Genomic DNA, 19,585 nt, shown 5'->3' with positions numbered 1-19,585 from the left:
TCGCCTGAGTCCTGACTCATAAATAACTAATACAAATCCCTCTCTAACTGAGCAAGATAAGCCCTCTTCTTCCGTCGCACTAGGTGCCGGAAGGTAATCCGTGACTGTCTGTGGGTGAGTGGTAACACCCATGAGCACCTCTCTCTGTAATCTGATCCTCATCTCTCTGCACTCCTCATCATACCAACTGTTCTGGGGCATGTTGCCAGATCGTCTCCGTGTAGGCTGACTATGGGGATATACCTCTGATGCTGCAGCATGAAGCGTCTCTATCAATATCTGAGTGAGCTCATCTAATGGCCGTCCCGGCTCCTCGGCACATAAGCGTCTGCATATCTCATCCGTGTACACGGTGTCAGTCTCCCTCATAAAGGTATAACGAGTGTGTGTGGAGACCTGTCCCAATGGAGCTGTGCTGAACTGAAATGTGAGAGTGAAGGACAAGATAGCATGATCCACTGCTATTCCAACCGGCCTAGTGCCTACCATAAAATCTTGAAAAGAGGGAATGAGACTGGGCTGAGCCATAACATAGTCCACTGTACTAGCACCATGCCTATGTGGAAAGCTAGTGAAACCGCCCGATGTCAGGAATCTCTGTAGGCCATTCAGGATGGCCAATCCATGTGCACTCCCCATGTCTATCAAATACCGCCCATACACTGTAAGTTCCTCATCCTGTGAGAGTCTAGATAGGCCCATATCCCTAACATCAAGCTCCCTCAACATCTCCTCTGAGGTATCATAAAATACTGTCTGGTTATGGGCGGTCCTGGCATTGAAGTCCCCCAGGAGAATGATGTCACCATCCCTGGAGAACTCCCAAATGTCATCATCCAAAATAGAAAAGGGAGACTGCGCGCTAGGTGATGCATACACTGATGTACTAGGAGCAAAATAGCATATAGCAATGTAGAGATATTTGCCCGTCTCTGCCCTCAGTCTAACCCACATGTACCTAGCCTGCTCAACTCTGCGGACTATATGTATCAGTGGCTGTAGCTCCTCTCTAAACAATACTGCCACTCCTCCTAAGCCCCGTCCTCTATGCTGTGAACGAGTCTCCTGACTACAAGCTGTCTCCCATCGGTATCCACTAACATGTGGCATGGACTGTCTAGGAGCCTGATGCGTCTCACAGTAGAAGATGATGTCCCTCCCAGTGAAACTATCCTCAAAAGCCCCCACATCAAGGCGTAGAGATCCATTACAATTCCAAGTAGCAACTTTGAGTGTAGTCCCATAGGTCTTGCGCCGTCATGAAGAGCGCCTCTCCATAATCACCACTCTACCATCTCTATAGAAGGCCACTTTCCCTTTCTCTCGAGCTGCCCTTATCTCGGGCACAACGGGAGAGAGAGAGAGAGAGAGAGAGAGAGAGAGAGAGAGCAGTCCTTCCAAACACCCGAGAATCCCTGCCCCTAGAGATTCAAGCCCTCTTCCTCTCAGCTCCAGATTTGGATCATACTCAAGCTCCATAGCCGCACCAACATAGAGGGTGGAAATTCATATTATGCATTCTATCTATGGGGAGGATAACACATGATGGTATCTTCCTATTCCATTGTACTTACATGGGTCACATAGTACGCAGTTCCTCTATTTGATAGATGGGTTTTTTTCCCTTTTACTTTCATGTTTTTGGACATTCAATCTTCTCGCCGATCACATGTATTACCTTTTGGTCTCATAGATCCTTTGGGTCCTTAGTAGACGTTAATATATTTATTCTTTCTTTCTTGCTACAAACAATGTCGCATGTACGTATGTGTCTACACATGCACAAAGATGGTGATTGCATAAAAACCAATAGAGACCTTTCAATAGTGTGAGTCAAAAGAACTTTTTATAGATGGTAATGTTTAAGAAAGTCATACCTTTCCAGAAGTCAATCGAAAATCCCAAGCAACTAGAGATCCTGCACAATCCACTGTCACAATTACCTGCACAAAAGCATGATTGGTAAACAAATAAGAGAATGGTTCTCAATAGACTTTCCTTCACAACTTTCTTGAGACGGTATTTTGAATATTTTTATGAGGCTTGACGTAATTTCTTTCATGTCAGATGAAAAGAAAGAGAGAAAGAAAGATATAAACGAAAAGAGAAAGAAAGCTACATTAAACATATAGACCCAATGGACCTATGAGACCAAATAGATACAATAATGTCCATAGCATATCTCATCATGGAATGGAAACTAAAACACAAACAAAAGAAAACTATCTCACTGGAGTGATACAAAATTATCCATGGAAATCTCATCATGGACTACCAAGAACATGAAACATGAGAGGAGGATCAGTCCCCCAATAGATGGGAAACCACTCTCCAAAATATCAAGCATGGGGCTAATGAGTATGGCAGAGAGCTCTCCCTCAGCTACATCACATGGAAAAGTAGCTCGATGGCGATGGAGCATGTCCTGGATCTACATCTGATGAGGCGATCGTGGCCGACGTTCGTGGGACCGAGCACTAGGTCTTTTGAAGACGTTTAATATAACTCTCTCTCTCTCTCTCTCTCTCTCTCTCTCTCTCTCTTTGGTCTCATAAGTCATTATGGCCTTTTAAAGACGTTAATATAACATTTCATTTCATTTCATCTCATCTCATCTCATCTCTCTCTCTCTCTCTCTCTCTCTCTCTCTCTCTCTCTCTCTCTCTCTCTCTCTCTCTCTCTCTCTCTCTCTTACCAAAAGGTGGGCATAAAAGGAGAAAAGACTTACCTCGAAGACGATCTCACACTAGCACATGTGGCACACAGGAGGGAGTGCATGCCATGCATCCTGGATGCACAGAAGGCAGGGAAATGGGCAGTGTACAGAGATGGGAGGGTGATCATCACCGAGCAACGTGCCCGATGACGGTGCGAGACCTATGAGACCAAGCTAGAGATTGCGGTTTGGAACTGCAATGGCGCCTTGAGGACAGATGCAGGTATGTTCGAGGAGACATTTAGAGGGAGAGACTTGGTCATACACAGAGACACATCAGTACCAGGGGAGTCAGCTTCCAGAGGTGAGAGGATACAGATGGGAGTCTGTTCACCGCCCACACCCATGACAGTAGGGGGTACCCGAGGGTCAGGAGGGGTGGCTTTACTATACAAGGAGGTGGTCGGACAGGATGAGGCCGCACGGTTTTTGTGGGTGAGGATCCAGACAGAGAGGTCCTGAGACATCTACCTTGCAATGTGCTACTTTGCACCCTCCAATTCTAAATAGGCCACCCATGGAGAGTCCCCGTACCTGCCCCTTTATGATGACATTATGAAGTTTTCCAGTCTAGGGAACATCCTCCTAGTTGGAGACTTCAATGCCCGCACCGCAGGTTCACACGTACCCTTCTTTGAGATAAATGATCCCATGTACCAGGAGATCGACACGGTGGGTACGGATCTAGGGCGGCCATCACAGGATAAAGCAGCCCGCACAGACTATGGAGAGTATCTCTTAGCCCTCGGCAAGGCTCATAGGCTAGCCATTTATAATGGCCTCGTTAGATGGCCTAGATCCAACTCCTTCACCTCGTACCCCTTCGGACATGGAGCCGGTACAGTGGACTATCTAATGGGATCCCTCTCTCTGATCCCACTCATTCCGGAGTTTACCATCTCTCCTCGCCCCATCGGTGTTGCAGCCGACCGTGCATACTTGGCCTTCTCCCTCACATGCCGATACACCATCCAACCACCTGCTTTGCCCCATCACCATCTAAGATACCACTTCACCAGAGAGACCTCTTCCATCTATTCTGATCAAAGTTTTGAGCCCCAACCTACATGGTAGATAAATCATATGAGTTGAGGGCTTTGCACAAATGACAAAATCAGCCACACTTAAGTAAAATAATGCTGACCTCTATGATCGCTTGCCTAATATGGCGGTAGATGAAACTCCCGGTAGTCTTTCTCCCCCTTCTCCCGGTGTCAACCGCACGCAAGAAGTATGTGCCAAGCGGGCAAGACACAAGGATGTTGATAATGCCACGCTTCCTTTGATCACTCCATCCATCTGTGAGAATAGAACATCCATACTTCGTCCACTCTTCATCAATCTTCCTCGTGCGCATAGCCGTGTAAGAGACCCCCGTCCACCCCTCACATGGGCCCACATTCGCAATCACCGTCACCATCTTCTTCCATTGCTCCTTTTGGAGTACATTGAAGGCAAGATTGCATTCTATATGGTGCGAGCAATCTCTATCTCCGCAAGGCGCTGCCGCTCCTTAAGGAATGCAACCGAACCGTGCATCCATGGAAGTGGCAGTGGAGGATACACCAATGAAAGAGCCGGTGGCCGCTTCATCATGTGCCGATGGTGGTGCTGGTGGTGGTGCCGGTGCGTGTGTTGATGATGCTCCTCTACTTGAATTTGAGCCGCCGCTCATCTTCCACGAAATGTCATCGGCAATGCTTTTCGGAATCTCCTTGCATGGGGCAACTTGTCCCCCAATCTTTGAAAGGTGTTGGAGAAGCCTTGTTGTTCCACTGGTATATGACTTGCCGCAATATCGGCATGTCCAATGATGGGAGTTGGACTTCTTGGTGTCCTTCTCCACATTGAGGCAATGCAAATCAAAAGCCTCATGCTTCTCCCGAGGCATGATGGATAAGAGAAGGGCTAAAGCATGGAGTAGAGGAGAGAGCGTAGAGAAGATGAAGTATGGGAAGAGCTTGGAGAAAGAGAACTTGGAGTAGAGGCTCAAGTGGGATGGAAGGAGCTTGGAGGAGGGTGGGGGAGGGTGGAGGAGAGGCTTGGAGTAGAGGCTTGGTCCTTGAGGCTTGGAGTAGATGGAGGGTGGTGTAGGAGAGGCTTGGAGTAGATGGAGGAGAGGCTTGGTCCTTGAGGCTTTTATAGAAGGACTCAGGAGAGATGAAAGGAAAACAACCAAAAAGAAAACGGCAAAAAAAACGAGCAGAAAACGGCTACTTCCAACGGGCAGAAACAGGCAAAATTCGTACCTGATCGTACGGATACGTACGATACTGTACAGTACAATTCGTACGTACGGCCAAATCCGTACGACGTACGGAACTAAGCATGCTTCCCGCATGGGTGTGAGTTTGCCGTTGATCCTTTGCCCCTCGTCTCATCAAGCGCAGTGGTGCACATCTCATGGTAGGTGATACCATGCCATTCACCATGGGATGGCCCCACCTCCGCAATGGCCTTCACCATTTTGTGCCATTGTGGAACCTTGAGCACATTGAAGGAGAGATTGCAGTCTATCACCGTGCGTATAATCTCCTCATTCGCGGCTTTAATCTTCGCCTTGACATAGGTGAGGTTGTTAATGTTTGCATTGATGGCGGTTTGCCTCATTACCGGAGAGCTCTCCTCCCTTGGCCTCTTTGATTGAAAGTTGGACTGCCGGAGGCGGAGCTAGAGCCGGATGGGACGGGCGATGGAGTCACACGTGCGGAGGTACCGGACATGGAAGCTCCCCCACGTCCACCTTTGCCTTGGTTGCCATCCACAATTTCTTGGGGAATCTCCTTGCACTGCGCCACTTCCCCACCAAGCTTGGACACATGTGCAAGGAGCCTTGTGACGCTACTTGTGTAACCCTTCCTGCAAAAGTTACACGTCCATTTCCATGACCCCGAATTACCGGAAGGTTTCTCACCGCTGGTGGTATATAAGGCAAATGCCTCATGCTTGTCCTTTCCTCCGGACCTCATTGCCAAAGTCTAAAAAGAGACAGGGAGCTTCAGAGAGGGAAAGAGAGCTTGAGAGAGAGAGATAGAGGCTAGAGAGCTTGAGCCTTGGCCCTTGACTCTTGAGCTTGAGCCTTGAAAGTTGAGGCTTGAGCCTTGAGAGAGAGAGAGGGAGGGAGAGAGCTTGAGGCTTAAGGCTTGAGCCTTTAAGGCTTAAGCCTTGAGAGAGAGAGACAGAGCTTGAGCCTTGAGAGAGAGAGAGAGAGAGAGAGCTTGAGAGCTTGAGCCTGAATGATGAGAGAGGGGGAGACCTTGATGAAAGAGGGAGAGACCTTGAGAGCTCTTATACAAGGCCAGGGCTCAAGCATGGAGGTGAACGCCTTGAGAGAGAGAGACAGAGCTTGAGCCTTGAGAGAGAGAGAGAGAGAGAGAGAGAGAGCTTGAGAGCTTGAGCCTAAATGATGAGAGAGGGGGAGACCTTGATGAAAGAGGGAGAGACCTTGAGAGCTCTTATACAAGGCCAGGGCTCAAGCATGGAGGTGAACGCCTCATGGCACACGTGACATGCCCAACTTCCAAGGGCCAAACGGCTACAACAAACAGGTGAAAGACACACACGAAAAAAACCGGCGCAAGAAAACGATAAAAAACGGGCAAAAATGGCATTTTTTCCAGTCCCGTTTCGCATACGTCCGGTACGGTACGACGGTACCATTTCGCTGGACCGAAACGTCCACCGGCTTGTAACACGTTTCGGATACGTTTCGCTCCGGTAGTTTCGCACCGTCTCGTACTTTACGTACCTGTGCTGCGGTACGCGTCCCGCAGACAACTATGACCCCATGGACCCCAACAACTACAGGACTATCATGATTGCTCACACCTTGGCTAAGATTTATGGTTCGATTTTGGAGCATGAGCTTAGTAGATGGCCCAAGGAGCAGAGACTGAGAGCACCAGGGCAGACAAGCTTCAGGAGAGGGCACTCCACACTAGATCATATCTTTACACTATGGGGGATCATTGAGGAGGGAAAAGCTCACGAGCATCGGATATACTGCTACTTTGAGGATTTCCGCAAAGCTTTTGATATCGTCCCACAGGCCAGACTAATGAGGAGACTGCAAGATATGGGAGTGCCAGCAGAGATGCTTTGGGGGATCATTACACTCTATGAGTCAGTCACAGGCAGACTACGGGCTCCAAGAGGTCACTCAAAGATCATACACAGCACTATCGGGGTGAAGAAGGGCTGCCCCTTGTCTTCTACTCTATTTGGTCTATACATTGACGAGATCTCCGATTACATAGACAGACAGGGAGGACTAGGAGCACATTTCGCAGGAGTCCTGATACCGATTCTCTTGTATGCAGATGATATTGTTCTTATTTTTGATTCACCAGAGGGATTGCAGAGGCATTTGGATGCATTACGGGCCTTTTGCGAGGCCCGGGACCTCACTGTGAACCTTGGAAAGACCAAGGTCATGATCTTTAACACCTCCTCACAATGGATAAGTAGATCTCCAATCCAATTTACATACAGTGGAGAGCCTGTGGAGAATGTTACCTTGTATGTATACCTTGGGATCACTTTTGTTGGACCTCACTTCTCGATGCGGAAGGCAGCCGAAACTAGATTGATGAGGGGATACGCAGCCCTTGGCTCGCTAGAGAGGCAATGCTCACAGATACAGTTTCACAAGCTGAGGACGAAGCTTTGGCTATTTGATACTCTAGTTACACCTGCACTATTGTATGGTGCCCCCATCTGGGGTCCTAGCTTACACCACAAGAGGAGATAGAGAAGAGAGCCGACCAAGACAGATACAGAGGAGATATATGATGGGTGGAAGCCGATGGAGAGGCCCCTAGTGGCGACAGTGCCACATGAGATTGTGCGGGCAGTGATAGGGGTTGCACCGATAGTGACAGAGGGTCTATTCCAGACAGTGACATACTGGCACAGGCTATGGGAGCTTCCACCTGATAGATCCCCCAACTAGCCCTGGAGTCCTCGAGACAGTCGACACTTGAGGGAGATACAGAGTGTTGGTATGCTCAAGTAGGCACTTGGTTTGGCATCCATCATCAGTGATACTCATGAAGTGATCTCTGTAGTATAGCATCTTCGGTGGAAGAGGCTGTGTAGGCGATATCCATGTCTCTCGTGTATAGAGCTGCCATAGATCCTGTCTCAATACTCTGTTCCTCTCACTATGAGAGAGACGGATATGTGGTGCATCCCTATCATACTGGAATGGTGGTAGATGATCCATGTCTAGGCCATGCTGTGAGAACCAATGTGTGACCTGTGCATACCATGATCCTCTGTCTCCTGCCTCAGCCAACTGTCTAGATGCCTGAAAAGCTCTGTACGATAATCTGTCCTGTGGCATCTCTCTGAATCTGTCTAGCAGGCATATAGTCTGAAATATGGCCTCTACCATCATAGGAGGCGCAGCAAACTCTGCTCGGATAATGTCATGAGGTATTGACGGTTTGCTGCGTATCATGCGTGCCATCATGAGGGCCTGTGGTCTCTCTATCTGTGTCCACCAATGGGTAGCAAGGCCTGGCGCCCATACTGCTGCTCCATACATCAATGCCGGTGTGACTAATGTGTCAAATAGCCACCCCTTCGTCCGGGGCTCCTGAAAATGCGCCTGGTGGCACTGTCTCTCTAGCATAGCCAATGCTGCATATCCCCGTGTCAATCTAGCTCTGGCTGCTGAACCCATGGTAAAGCGTGTGGCTGCTGCAGAGAAGGTAACCCCTAGGTACACGTATGATGTAACCACCTCCACCTGGCATCCTGCGAGAGTGAATGTCAGCTGACTCCTGCCCTGTCTCGATGTATGAAAGACCATAACCTTGGTTTTCCCAAGGTTCACAGTAAGACCCCTCTGTGTGCAGAAATCATGGAGGGCATGTAGATGCTGCTGTAGACCACCTGGGGACTCAGACACTAATACAATATCATCAGCATAGAGCATAATATGTACTGAGGTACCTGCTAAATCAACTCCATCTCCGCCTCCCCGTGTAATGAAGTCAGCCACCTCATCAATGTATAACCCAAATAGCGTGGGGGAAAGTGGGCATCCTTGCTTCACACCAATGGTGCTAGCAATAGTCTCGGACATACCTCCTGGACAGATGCCCCATGTCATATCTGCTGGTATGCCAAGAGACTGCAAGCGCTGAAAGAGCCTCTCTCGTGGTACTGTGTCAAATGCCTTGCGGAAATCCACAAAGCAGCAATAGAGCTTTCTCTTCCTCACTCTGGCCTGATCAATCATACATCTCAAAGTGAATACATGGTCAGTGGTAGAGAAAGCTCTCCTGAAGCCTGCCTGCCCTGATGAGCGTAAACCTGCTCGCTCTGCATATAAGCTAAGCTCATGCTCCAGCACTGCACCATAGAGTTTGGCCAGCACGTGGCCAACCATAACCGTCCTGTAGTTGCTCGGATCGAGCATATCCCCTGTTTTGTGAATCGGCACAATGGTATGCATCGTCCACTCCGCAGGCAAACCCTCTGCTAGTGCCCTGTTAAACAGGTGTGCAAGAAAAGGAGCTAAAGAATCTACTGCATATATAAGATGCTCACCTTGCAGGCCCATATGGTCGGCGGCCCGTCCATGCTGTAGGCGGCGGATAGCTTCCTGTACCATCGAGTGGGTAAAGAAGCTAGCTGTGGTAGGTCGAGGCTCCTGTGGCTGAGGTATAGGTGGCTGCTGTGGGACATGGTATAGACCCTCTGCATATGTGTGCCATGTCTGTGGGTCTGCAATAGGTGTCGGGGTCCGAGGCTCTCTGAAGTGCCGCCATGAGACAGGGCTATCTCTACTCATGAAGAATCGAAAGATCTCTAGCTCCAGTGACCTGCTTTCAGCGGAGCCAGCCTCTGAGGATCGAGATGTATGCAGACAGACTGTGTGGGCCCATGTGCAGAGGCGGGTCACAGACCATATGCGTACAGTTCTAGGTGCGCCTCTGTCAGAGATTGAGCTTGCCGAGGCCTTGAGGGTCCTGCCGCGACATAGTTGCCCAGGAGAGGACGGATTGACGCCGGCCTTTTTTATGCGCTATTGGGATCTTTTGGGGCCAGGCCTCCGCAGGGGCTTTCAGCATGTTTTGGACACTGGGGTGATGCCGCAGAGCTTTACAGAGGGCTTGATCTATCTTATCCCCAAGGGGGAGGGAGTATCAGATGACATTCGGCATTGGAGGCCCATTACGATCCTCAATACTGTCTACAAGGTCTTAGCAAAGGCCTTGAGTTTGAGGATCCAGCCCTTCCTGGGGGAGTTGATTCATGCTACTCAGACAGGATTTGTCAAGGAACGCAGTATCCTTGACAACATCTTTACTTTCTGGGAGGCGACGGCCCGAGCTAGATTTCTTGGCGAGGACTTGGTCGTTATGCTTCTCGATTTTGAGAAGGCATACGATAGAGTTGATTGGGGATTCTTAGAGGGCACTATGCTTCGCCTGGGCTTTGAGCCAGGATGGATCAGAGGGGTGGCAGCTCTGTATTCCACAGCTCGCAGCAGGTGCTGATTGCAGGAGGACGGGGGCCGAGTTTTGAGCTGACCAGATCAGTCCGTCAGGGGTGTCCTCTCGCCCCTTTCCTTTTTCTCTTCTTTGCGGAGGCTATGAGTATGTATTTGACGGCAGAGGAGGTTGGTTTGAGAGGCCTTCAGCTCCCAGTCCGAGGGGAGGATTTGCTTGATGCTGAGTTTGCAGACGACACGGGTTTATTTTTGCATGGCCAAGAGGCCAATCTTACTCGGGCTGAGTAGTCGCTCCAGGTTTTTAGTGCAGCTTCGGGAGCATTGATCAATTGGCGCAAGACAGTGGCCTTTTGGATCAGTAGTGCTCCCACTCCGGCATGGAGCCCGGACCCCGGTTTTAGATGGATTCCTCCAGGCACAGCAGTGCGATATTTGGGATGCCAGATTGGCCTCGATTTGTCACCTGAGCAGCAGATCGCCCCGCTTCTTCTGAGCATTCGGAAGAAGCTATTGTATTGGAGTACAGCTCGACTATCCTTGGCTGGGAGGGTGGTGGTGGCAAATCAGGTGCTGTTAGCGACCATGTGGTACATTACGTCTTGCTGGATTTTCTCGAGCTCTTGCATCAGCCAGGTACAGAGGCTGATCAGGAACTTTCTGTGGTCTGGGCGGGACGGTCAGCCAGCCCGGGCAAAGGTGGCATGGGCAGTTATTACACTTCCGCTGGCTCAGGGCGGTTTGGGCATTATAGATCCAGTTGATCAGAGCAGAGCCTTATTGGGGAAGCTTATTGTTCGAGGGTTGCTTCCAGGCGCTGAGCCTTGGAAAGAGCTCCTCTTGCAGCGACTGCAGGCTCGGGCGCCCCCTGCAGGGGGTACTTGGGCACCAGAGATTCGCTGGATCTTCATAGAGATGAGGAGGACAGGCCTCAGTAGAGGATGGGAGGACAGATTTGCTTTGAGTATCCTGAGAGCTTGGGAGCTGTTGAGACCGGGACTCTCTCAGCGGCCTCCTTCTTGTGTTGAGGAGCGGGCCAGGCAGCCGCTCATCTGGAGCCCAGCGGTTCGTACAGAGCAGGGTCATATGCTGGGTTCTCGGCCTCGTCTAGCCTGGGGACCTTTAGCGGCAGGCCCAGCTCGTAGTTTTGGAGACTGGCAGGCTTTCTGCAGTCTTCCTGAGGAGATCCAGGTGGAGAGGCTGAGTCACTTCAGAGGGGGGTTGATTATGAGGGATGATATTCAGGAGGCACTCACAGCGGAGTGGTTCACACCTCTCGAGCCAGTGGCCCCACGGTGGATGGGAGCCTTTACACAGTTAGAGATCCTGATTGCTGTCAGAGCTAGCACTGAGGATGGCAGATGCCTCTACTATGAGATCCAGGATGAGGGCAGACTCCAGAGAGTGGAGGTGGAGTCGCCTTTGGTTGCAGAGTGCACTTTTCAGAGGATTCGGGTCGTGGCTGCCGCTTCTCGGAAGTGGCATATTGACCCCGACCCTGTTGATGTGCTCCCGGACTGGCGCATATGGGCATATGCAGCGCGCCCCTTGGCCCGGCTACAGTGGGACCCCGGGGAGTACGAGTGGCATGATCCTTATGCATCCCTTGAGGCCACAGAGATCACCTTTTTCCAGTATACTGTTCGGCTGGGACGGCATATTTTGACGGCGAGGAGGACGGTTTCTCCAGCGGCAGCCGGGCATTGGCGATTGCAGGGACTCTCACAGGAGTTCCTGGAGGATTTCTGGGCTCGGCTCTGGGCTAGTCGGCAGGCCCGCAGGATCTCGGCCTTTCAGTGGCTGGTTGCCCACAGGGGCTCAGCAGTTGGCACTTGGCTTGTTTACAGCGGTCTTCCGGCGGCCTACGCCCGATGCGGCCACCCTATGGAGACACAGAGACATTGCCTTTGGGACTGCCCTCAGGCACAGCAGATTTGGCTGCGGATGCTGCGTATTCTGGCCCCCCTCTCTCCAGAGGGTATGTTTACGTGGGGTGCCGCTGCTTGGTCGACTTCGTCAGGGCCTGCTATGGGCTATGAGATGGAGCAGGGCAGTCAGGCCATCAGATTTATTAGGGGCCAGCCCCGCCTGGTTCCGGCACCGGATTTCTCGTCCGCCAGCTGGACACAGGAGAGGGATTTACGATGGGAGCTCCTCAGCAGCCTCACCATCTGGTTCACCTGGAGGGCCCGGTGCTTTACGGCCTTCGAGGGGAGATTGGAGCCACCAGCAGAGACTGTTCGGGGGATCTGGCAGGAGTTGATCCACACCCTGCGAGGACAGTACGACCGCATCCGCGGATGAGGCGATCTTACGGCGCCAGGCCTTCCACACCACTTGGCGCTGTGGCCCGTTCTACACCTTACACACGGGATCCCCCCGTTGGCACTACAGGCCACCTGTTTGGCTTTCCCCCCCCCCCTATTGTATGATTTAGCCGCTCAGTTCTTTATACTGATGCTTGTATTTTGCAGCACCTAGGGAGAGTCTCCCGGGCTGCCATGATGTATTTGCTGCTCTTCTTTCTCTTAGGAGCAGGAGAGATCTTTTGTAGCCCTACGGGCGTTTTTATATAACTAATGGAAGGATCTTTTCTTGGAAAAAAAAAGAAAGATCTCTAGCTCCTGTATCTCTGCGAAGGCCCGCCTTTTGCGGCGAGTAAGTCTCCTCATCTCTCTCCTTGCCTCCTGCTCTGTGATGGCTCCCAATGCTCTCTGTATGCGGAGTCGTGAGTATAGGGCTCTGCACTCGTCATCATACCATCTGTTCTGGGGCATAGTCCCAGGTCTCGCAGGCTCTCCTGAATGGACACGATGTGGGAAGCTCTGTAATGCAGCCGTGTGTAGGAGTGATGCGAGCTGGGTTGTAATGGTATCCATAGATGCCAGGGGATCCATGAGTAGGAGCCCATCCTCTACTCTGCCAGTGTATATGTCTGCCATGTCATGTGTGAAGTAGATGGTAGTGTATGGCGTCGGTATGTGGGGGGCTGGTGATACTGGTGATCCGGCTAGTGAAAATGCCAAGTATGTATGATCTGCCCCAATAGGACGAGGTGGAATGGAGAATGAGGTGACAAGCTGTGATGCCTCCAAAGACCCCATGATGTAGTCTACCACCGTGCCTCCGGTCCGTGTATGACCCCCATGTGGGAAGCATGTCAGCCCTCCTGATCCCGGCCACTGTAGCATCCCGTTATAAATAACGAGACGATGCCTGGCTCCCAACTCTAGTAAGTGGTCCCCATAATGTCCTCTGTCTGGTCCAGTGTCCTCTGATGCCCGACTAGCCCCTATCTCCTCTGGATCCACAGGGTGGAGGATCTCCATGTCATCATAGTCATACACCTCACACTGTCTGCTCTGTGTGTGGGCATTGAAGTCGCCCGTAAGAAATACTTCCCCTAGTGTAGAATAATGCATAATCTGCTCTGACAGACAAGTGTATGGCGAGGCTCCTATCTCCTCCTCCTGTGGCATGTCCTCTGTAATGACATAGGAGGATCCTGATGGAGAAAAGTAACATAGAGCTATGTATATAACCCTGTCCTGTGAGAGCTGTAAGCTGATCCACATGTATCTGGCCTCTGGATCCTGTGCTACCACTCTCAGTCTCCCCTGTAGCTCCCGTCTGAATAGGACTGCTACTCCCCCCGACCCTCTCGAGGTACCCTGGCGTGTGGTCCTCCTGTATGCTGACTCCCACTGGAATCCCTCTACTCGAGGTAGCCCTCTCTCTGGGCTCTGATGTGTCTCTGTCAGAAGTATGATGTCTCTCCCCACCATAACATGCTCCAGTCGTCCAGGCTGCACCCATAGTGAACCATTACAGTTCCATACTGCTATGTGTATCTCTGTCAGTGGCCTGGTCTGTGTCCCATAGGCCCCAAACCGCTAATCCATGGGCCGGCCATCAATGATGACCCGACCATCGCGATAGAAGGCCTTCTTGCCTTCTCTCCTCGCGTGTAAGACTCGTGGCATGCAAGTTCTCCTATGCTCAAGCTGCATCCTCGTGAGATCATCATCCAAGAAAATAGGAGCTCCCTCTAAACCCCGTAGTATGACCCTCTTCCTCATGAAGGTGACCCTCTCCGTCTCTCCTGCAAACTGTAGGATGAGGGCTCGCTTGCGTGTTGAGTCTTTCCCGGCTCTCCATGCTTTGGTGAAGGGGAGAGGGTGCTCTTCCTTTTAGCCGAGCTTCATGCATAGAAGCTGTCCATCTTTCTCGGGAGTGGAGTCGGGTGTCTCGGCTATACCTGTGACTCGAATGTTGAGGCCGCGGGCATGCCTCATCTTCTCCTCCTCAATGGTGGTGTGAATGATTTGGTTTTCTTCCCTTTGAGTTTCCTCCCTCACTTCTTTGCGGATGTTCTTCTTTACCACCTCGACCCATCCTGACTGCTTGGCTTCGAGCTTTCCCTCCATGTCCTTTGTGATCTCCTTGGAGATCTCTTCTTTGATGGCTGTGAGAGTGTTGTCATTGATCTCCCCTTCTTCCTTCTCAGCATTCTTGATGGCTACCATTTCCACTTTCAATGCACTCACCTCTTCCTTGAGTGCCGTGTTCTCTTGTTCGAGGTTCGTGACCCGTGCTTCGAGAGCTATGATGTGCTTGTGTAGTTTGTTTTCCACCTCATTGAGGTTGGAATCGGATGTCTTCTTGTTCTCCTTGATTAATGCCTTCATTGCCATCTCGAGGGCCTCGAGTTTCTCTTGGAGACTCGGGGCCATTCCTCCAAATCACTCTGCAGTCCTTCCCACAGGCAGGGAGGAGAGAGAGAGAGAGAGAGTTATGTTGCTGCCTTGGGGGCCTGAGCCAGGGTGGGTGGGGTAAGGGAGGCACAGGCAAAATGGCGAACTGTAAGGGAGACACAGGTGAAATGGCGAACTGTAAGGGAGGCACAGGCGAAATGGCGAACTGTAAGGGAGGCACAGGCGAAATGGAAGAGGCGAACTAGCGAACTGGGCGAATTGGCGGGCAGAGGTAAAATGGCGAACTGGGCGAACTGGCGGGCACAGGCAAAATGGCGAACTGGCGGGCACAGGCGAAATGGAAGAGGCGAACTGGCGAACTGGGCGAACTGGCGGGCAGAGGTAAAATGGCGAACTGGGCGAACTGGCGGGCACAGGCAAAATGGCGAACTGGGCGAACTGGCGGGCACAGGCAAAATGGCGAACTGGCGGGCACAGGCAAAATGGCGAACTGGCGGGCACAGGCGAAATGGAAGAGGCGAACTGGCGAACTGGGCGAACTGGCGGGCAGAGGTAAAATGGCGAACTGGGCGAACTGGCGGGCACAGGCAAAAAATGTTGGTGCCTTGAGGGCCTGAGAGAGAGAGAGAGAGAGAGAGAGAGAGAAAGAGACTAGAGTGTGTATGTATGAGCCTTGAGGGAGGGAGAGAGAGGGGGTGTGAGAGAGGGAGAGAGAGTGTGTGTTAAAGAAAGAAAGGTACATGTATTAAACGTCTGCAAAAGGCCAAAATGACCTTTGAGACCAAAATAGTCCATTCTCATCATCTGGATACATCATCAAGATTCAAGGGTACAAAGTAAAATGAAATGAACCGAAATGAACCGGTAGAGTATAGAGAGAGCTCCAAAAGTGGGTATAAAAAACATCATCATCCTAGTGTGTTTGAAGTTTGAACTTTGAACTTTGAACCTTGGGTCTTGAGAAAGGCTTAAGGGAGGGAGGGAGAGAATGAGGGAGAGAGAGAGTGTGTGAGAGGGGCTTCCTTGGGCCCTTAAAGCCCCACTCTAAAGACTCAAACTAGCAAAAAACAAAAAAACAAAAAAAAAACTTTCTTTTTTTTGGTGGACGCCTCGATCAGGCAGTCGTACGCCTCAAGTTGTTAGGGGCGCGCCTCGTAACAACTATGACCATAGGCTAGTGCAGGAGCTCGACGGAGAGGTGTGACACTCAACAGAGCCACTGAGTTATACAGAGCTCGATGCCTCAGACCCCGTGGCCCTCGCCCACAGCCACGCCACCACAGGAGGATCTGGGCCATCATCTCCCATCATCGCGGGACCTTCTCGTGCTAGCTCAGTTTTACCACCTTAAGCACCATGTCACAACGGCCCATGAGGGATGTATTAGGGAGCACTCTGCTCATGTACCTAGATCAGATTTTATAGTTCTAGATTTTTGTTATCTTTCTTTATTACTATTTTGTACCCAGGATGATGTACCTCATGGATATGATATAACCGTTTGGTCTCATAGATCATTTTGGCCTTTTGAAGACGTTAATACAACTTTCTTTCTTTCTTTCTCTCTCTCTCGACACCCATGGTCCCATACAGTGGATCCTATGGATCCACCTCGGGCTGCTCCAGATGACCCACCTCGCCCGAGAGGAGTTACCTCGGACCAAGCTCCATATTCTAGTCTATGAGACAAAAAGTGATACAGTAGCGTCCATGTAATCTCATCATGGTACAAAAGAAAACAAAGACTACAGCTATGAGCTGCGAATGTCAAATCCGAGCCATATGATACGAAGTGGGACTATCATCATCATACAACCTATGGAGCTAACCCCCCGGTAGGGGGAGGGGGCCATCAAGGATATCGATCATGGGGTTAGCCTTTAGAAAGCTCTGCAGATCCGCCAGGCATGGGAAGGTGGCTCTATGTCTCACCAAGATCTCCTCAAGCTGGGGCTGATGTCTTTGTTGGCGAGGTCCAGGGAGTCTAGGGCATCGGCCTCGTTGTAGTGAAGTGGCCTAGTCTAAACCTGTGAATGTATGTGACTGTTTGGAAGATGTGACTGTTTGGAAGAAAGCCTCTACTACCATGGGTCACGGGTGCTGCAGCAAACTCTGCCAGGAAAATATCACGTGGAACCGATGGTTTTCTCCATATCATACGAGAGAGCATCATGACCTGGGGCCTCTCTATCCTCGACCATTTGGCCGTTGTAAGTTCAGGTGCCGGAGTGACCAAGGTGTCAAATAGCCACATCATGGTCCTTGGCTCCTGCAAAGTGGACTTGGAAGCACTGTCTCTCCATGAGCAAGAGAAGCATACTCTCGCATCAGTCTAGCCTCTGTAGCATGGCTCATCGAGAAGACCGGTCCTATAAAAGTGACTCCCAAGTACACATATCATAGTCACAAGGAACGAGGGACGGTAACGGGGGACGGGGACGGGGACGAGACGGGGGACGGCCATAAGTAGGGAACGGGGACGGGGGAGGGAACGACACTCAAAAAATACTTTTTTTAAAAGTTTTTCTACTCTACACTTATTCTACTTTGGAAGTACATCAAAATGAGCACAAATTTACATAAAATGGTAAGCTTTTGAGTCATATTAACACCGGATGGTGGCCGATTGTGACCAGATAGCATGAGACGATTCTGGAGAAGGTTGGCACACTGCCAACCAGGCTACATGCATATGCGGTGAGTTATTATACACCTACTGCATATGGGCTGTAAATTTTGGGTCCGTTGCAGCGCGCAGTTTCACACCAGCCTACTTAGGGGAAGGTGCGGAGGGGAGCGTGAGCCCCTCTCTGCAGGGGGTCCGGGGGCCCGAAGGGCCGTTTACGCTAAAGCCTAAACTCCATGCTTGTAGCCTTGTAGCCTTGTTCTTATATAGATATTAGATAGGCAAGAGAGAGGCAAGGGCAAGTGAGAGAGAGAGAGGCAAGGGCCAAGGTCCAAGGCCCCAAGGCTCAAGCCTAAAGGCTCAAGCCTAAAGGCCAAACCTCAAGGCAAGAGAGAGGCAAGGCCCAAGGCCCAAGGCCCAAAGGCCCAAGCCTCAAGGCCCAAGCCTCGAAGGCTCAAGGCCTCCCCAAACGGCCAAGCCAAACGGCTAGAAACGGCCCCGCAAACGGCTAGAAACGGGCAAAAGAAACCATAGAATGGCTCCCTGTCGTCCCCCCACAGGGCCGTCCCCCACAGCCGTCCCTGTTCCTAATGCCGTCCCCTTTACCGTCCCTTGTGAGGGACGCCTCCATGGGGACGTCCGTCCGTCCCCTGCCGTCCCCGTCCCTACGCCGTCCCGTTTCGCCGTCCCGGCGTTCCAAGCCTCCGTCCCCTCCGTCCCCTGTGACTATGACACATATGAGTGTGCAATCTCCACTAGCATGCACATGTAGGTGAGACTCAGTGGAAATGCGAAAAGAGGGGATGTGTTGAAGACCATATAATCTTGGTTTTCCCCAAGGTTTACTGTGAGATCTTGCTGTGCACAAAAGTCCTCTAATGTGTCAAGATGCCTCTGGATAGCCTCTAGAGAATTTGCAATAAGCACAATGTCATCAACATAAAGTAGTATGGAAACAAGGATGCCTGCTAGTGATACACCTCCTCCCCCTCCTCTATCAATAAAGGCTGAAATCTCGTCTCGATGTAGAGGCCAAAGAGAGTGGGAGACAGTGATCTCCTCTGATAATCCTTCTGGGCATCTCACTCGCCCTATGACCAATTCATATAATGACATGACCCCCCAAAGTCATGTCTGATGGTACCCCCAAATCCTCGAGTCTATGCACTAGTCTGGCTCGAGGCACCCTATGAAATGCTTTGCAGAAATCCACAAAGCAACAATAAACATGTCGGTGTCGTGCTCTGGCCTCCTCTATGATGGCTCGGAGGGTGAAGACGTGGTCTAAAGTAGAGAATGACTTGCAGAAGCCTGCCTACCCCGACACTATGTGCCCATGTCTCTCTGCTAGTGTGTTGAACTCAATCTCAAGTACTGACCGATAAAGTTTGGCCAGTGTGTGGCCAATCATAATAGTCCTATAGTCCATGGGATCTCCGGCTTTATGGATGGGTGTGATGATATAGGCTGTCCAAGTGGGTGGAAAGCCTTCCAAAACAGCCCAGTTGAACATATCGGCCGGGAGAAGTGCCAGAGTCTCCCCCACATGGGAGATGTGCTCTGCTTAGACGCCCTCGTGGTCTTGTGATCTACTGTCTTTTAGTTTAAGAATGGCTCAGGCTACCATGTCGGGTGTGATGAAGGTGGATGTGATAGAACGTGGATGTGATGGTGGTGGGATAGGGAGCTAATCTGGTACTTTGTACAGGGATCGTGCATGTGTGCCATATGGATGGAGATGTGATGGGTGTGGGTGGCCGTTTCTCTCGGATTTTCTTCCACGCCTCAGTACCATTCACACCTTTGAGAGATTGGTATAAGTCCTATTGGCCCTTAACATGTGCTCGTTTCTTGCGTCTGGTGGTGTATTGGTTAATCCTTTGAGCATCTCGTCTCGGATTTGGCTAGTTGCAACCTCACATAGGAGACGCTCACATGTTGTGCGGCATTCCTCGTCATACCAATCGTTCTGGGGTGTGGTGCCAGTGGGAGGTTTGGCAGTAGATCGGCTAGTGGATGGAAATGCGGCTATGGTAGAGGTGTGTAAGATTGTGGTGAGCCGATTG

General features: G+C 50.9%; 1 protein-coding gene across 6 annotated transcripts in view; it reads right to left on the bottom strand.

Annotated features, from left to right (window-relative positions):
• LOC147613476 (retinal-binding protein) overlaps window positions 1-19,585 on the bottom strand; it is a 196,775-nt gene that overhangs the window by 57,003 nt on the left and 120,187 nt on the right. For all 6 annotated transcript variants that reach the window (XM_086781412.1, XM_086781411.1, XM_086781413.1 and 3 more), the window contains exon 11: window positions 1,878-1,943. In XM_086781412.1, coding sequence (XP_086637538.1) covers window positions 1,878-1,943 — 66 coding nt within the window. The remainder of the gene's footprint in view (window positions 1-1,877; window positions 1,944-19,585) is intronic.

Source organism: Cibotium barometz, chromosome 43 (genome assembly GCF_041138505.1).
Source record: "Cibotium barometz isolate CiBa-2024 chromosome 43, ASM4113850v1, whole genome shotgun sequence".
In the NCBI taxonomy this organism is placed as follows: domain Eukaryota; kingdom Viridiplantae; phylum Streptophyta; class Polypodiopsida; order Cyatheales; family Cibotiaceae; genus Cibotium; species Cibotium barometz.
The sequence above is the reverse complement of the archived record's forward strand: the minus strand, read 5'-3'. Positions and strand labels throughout refer to the sequence as shown.